This window comes from Echinococcus granulosus (assembly GCF_000524195.1).
Source record: "Echinococcus granulosus chromosome Unknown EG_S00033, whole genome shotgun sequence".
Lineage (NCBI taxonomy): Eukaryota > Metazoa > Platyhelminthes > Cestoda > Cyclophyllidea > Taeniidae > Echinococcus > Echinococcus granulosus.
The window spans coordinates 51,930-54,341 of NW_020170413.1; the positions used below are offsets into that span (position 1 = coordinate 51,930).

Below are 2,412 nucleotides of genomic sequence, written 5' to 3' on the forward strand. Positions count from 1 at the left end.
ATATCGACAGTAGAGGCTACGAGTTGTTTCGTTCATAATAAAACAAAGTCAACATTTTGTACATGCAAAAATTCAAGACTCACGATATGATGCGCTTCTACGAACGGACTGGGAAAATATGAGGAGAAACGCCATGAATGCCCAAGCCAAATGCCTCGCCAAAAGCATCTATCAGTGAAATGCCACCTTTGAAGCCACCATTAGGTAGTGCTTGGAGGGATTAGTCCACCTTGGCCGCAGCTAACATAGCATGCTGTTGCAATACCACTGCCAGATTACTTGATTTATACAACCGGGATACACTCCACTACACTGATTGAGGCTCTCAGATGCGCTAGCGCTACTTTGTATCAAGGATCATGCCAAATCAGGCCCGCTCGTGCCGTAATCCTCTAAATCGCAATCGTTATTTAAAGTTTACTTACGTCTGCAAAACTACGTTTTTTGAATGTGACTCCAAACATACTCAAACCGTGTAAGTCATAATCTCGGATCTTGTACACGTTCACTTCAGCCGATTTTTGGGGATATCAGATTTCAAACTGAGGGACAATTTAAAGAGTGTTTCTGAAGTGTACCATACCATTCTACTGATGCATGCCCATCTATGTCTACATACATGCAATCAAATGCATATTTGACATCCCAAAACGTTTCAAATCTTCACGCCCAGGTGCTTCATAAATTACAAAAAATTGTTTGAACATCTGCTGAATTAGGACCTTCATTAAATCAATGAGAAATCAAAAAGGCAGACTTACATTTTCAGACCGAATTTCTTGACGATCTGTCGTATTGATATTTGTTGCATTTGCGTAGCTGAGATAATCTTGAAACAGTGCACAGAGAAATGTTTACTGACAACTGAAGAAGCAACATTAACATTTTTGACACTTAGTGGGCTGCTAATCGCTTAGTTAAAAAGTTAGTAATCTGAGGTAGATAGGTTCTTAGTGTAGAGAAGGTTTTCAATACTAATGGAATGGAGGAAGTTGATATGGCTGAGATACCTGGATTGGATGTTTCTTGATAGCCCGGTATATCATAAATAACATGCTAAAAGAAAGTAAGCACATGGAAGAGGGAACGTCACAAATCGAAACTACACACTATCACATAGAAGCATTTACATCCTTTCGAGTAAGCCAGCAATGCTAATCATGATTCTGCAGGACTTAGTGATTGAAATGCCCTTGCGGCAACAAATGTGAAGCCGTTTATTCAAATGCCTGTCTCTCGCCATTATGTACTCACTATTCTCATTCAGTTCAAACTCAAAACTGTGGGACCTTATCCATTGCAAGTGCTACAAAATATGCAAAATTAACTAAATTGTAACTTACGTCTCGCATGTTACTACGTGGCAAAGCATCTGTGGCACAACGCTTTGTGTCCACTCGACTTCCGTCACGCAACTTGGCCTTTAAATATAAGGCAAAATAAAAACAAATTACTGTGTCCTATTTGTTAAAAACATTCGCGTTTTGCAGAAAATAACAGGGAGGGTTCTTCAGTAACCACGAAGATTTCCTTAACTTGAGTGTAAAACTTGACATAAAATACACTAGAAACGAAACAAAAAGTGGTCAAGAAACAATGAAAAATCTGGATGAATTACTGTCACTGCATTAGTTCGTCACTTATTTTAAAGTGTAGATACTAAACAAGCCAAATTTTAGAAGTCAGGTTGCTAGGGAAAATAGGGAAGGCACTGCTTGTTAAAAGTGTTTTGCACTTGGTACATGAGGCAAATCAGTCAACCAACTTACTTCTAGTAAAGTATGTTAGTACAAATAAGGAAAGAATTTCTGGTGGGTAGAGAACTTTTTTGGCTTGAAAAGGATTCTAATTATTCACCGGATTTATAATCTTATTGTAATCTAGAAGAACTCGGATAATCTAACGGTAAACCTAGTAGAAGGCTTGTTTTGAAATGTATTTATAGTATTTGAGAGCACTAAAAATGCATACTCACCATAACATCTTCTACTATCTTATTGTTCAGTGCCACACAACATTTCACGGCATCGTAGTTGCACTAAATATTAAAGCAAGGTTAAAACACACGTCTCTAATTAATTGTTGAGACTCCTCTTTGCACAATAGCAGCAAAGTCTATTGTAATGATTATAATCCCAGTAAACGATTTAAATCTTACTCCACTCGTGGTCATGGAGTCAATCAGATGTTATTTAGATGTATATATATTTAAATATAGATATATTCTTTTTAATGCATCAAGCAAAAATTTTTTAGCAAGTTTCCGGCCAAAGAAACAAATGTAAAAATTATAGCTAGTGGTTAACAAAAAAACAATATTTGTAGACCAACCAAAATACTTTGGCTACAATAAGCAATCTCAAGCCAATTTATAGCAACAATGAATCTATCAAAAGACTAAACAAATGTTTC

The 2,412-nt window shown here is 36.7% G+C and overlaps 1 protein-coding gene across 1 annotated transcript in view; it reads right to left on the bottom strand. All coding sequences in view use genetic code 11, as the record gives it.

The window, feature by feature from the left end:
- Window positions 1–2,412, bottom strand: part of EGR_04894 (hypothetical protein) — a gene marked incomplete at both ends in the record, with an annotated part of 9,061 nt that overhangs the window by 5,516 nt on the left and 1,133 nt on the right. Inside the window, 4 exons of the mRNA XM_024494143.1 lie at window positions 762–829; window positions 1,011–1,056; window positions 1,344–1,421; window positions 1,976–2,038. Of these exons, the coding sequence (XP_024351380.1) occupies window positions 762–829; window positions 1,011–1,056; window positions 1,344–1,421; window positions 1,976–2,038 (255 nt within the window). The remainder of the gene's footprint in view (window positions 1–761; window positions 830–1,010; window positions 1,057–1,343; window positions 1,422–1,975; window positions 2,039–2,412) is intronic.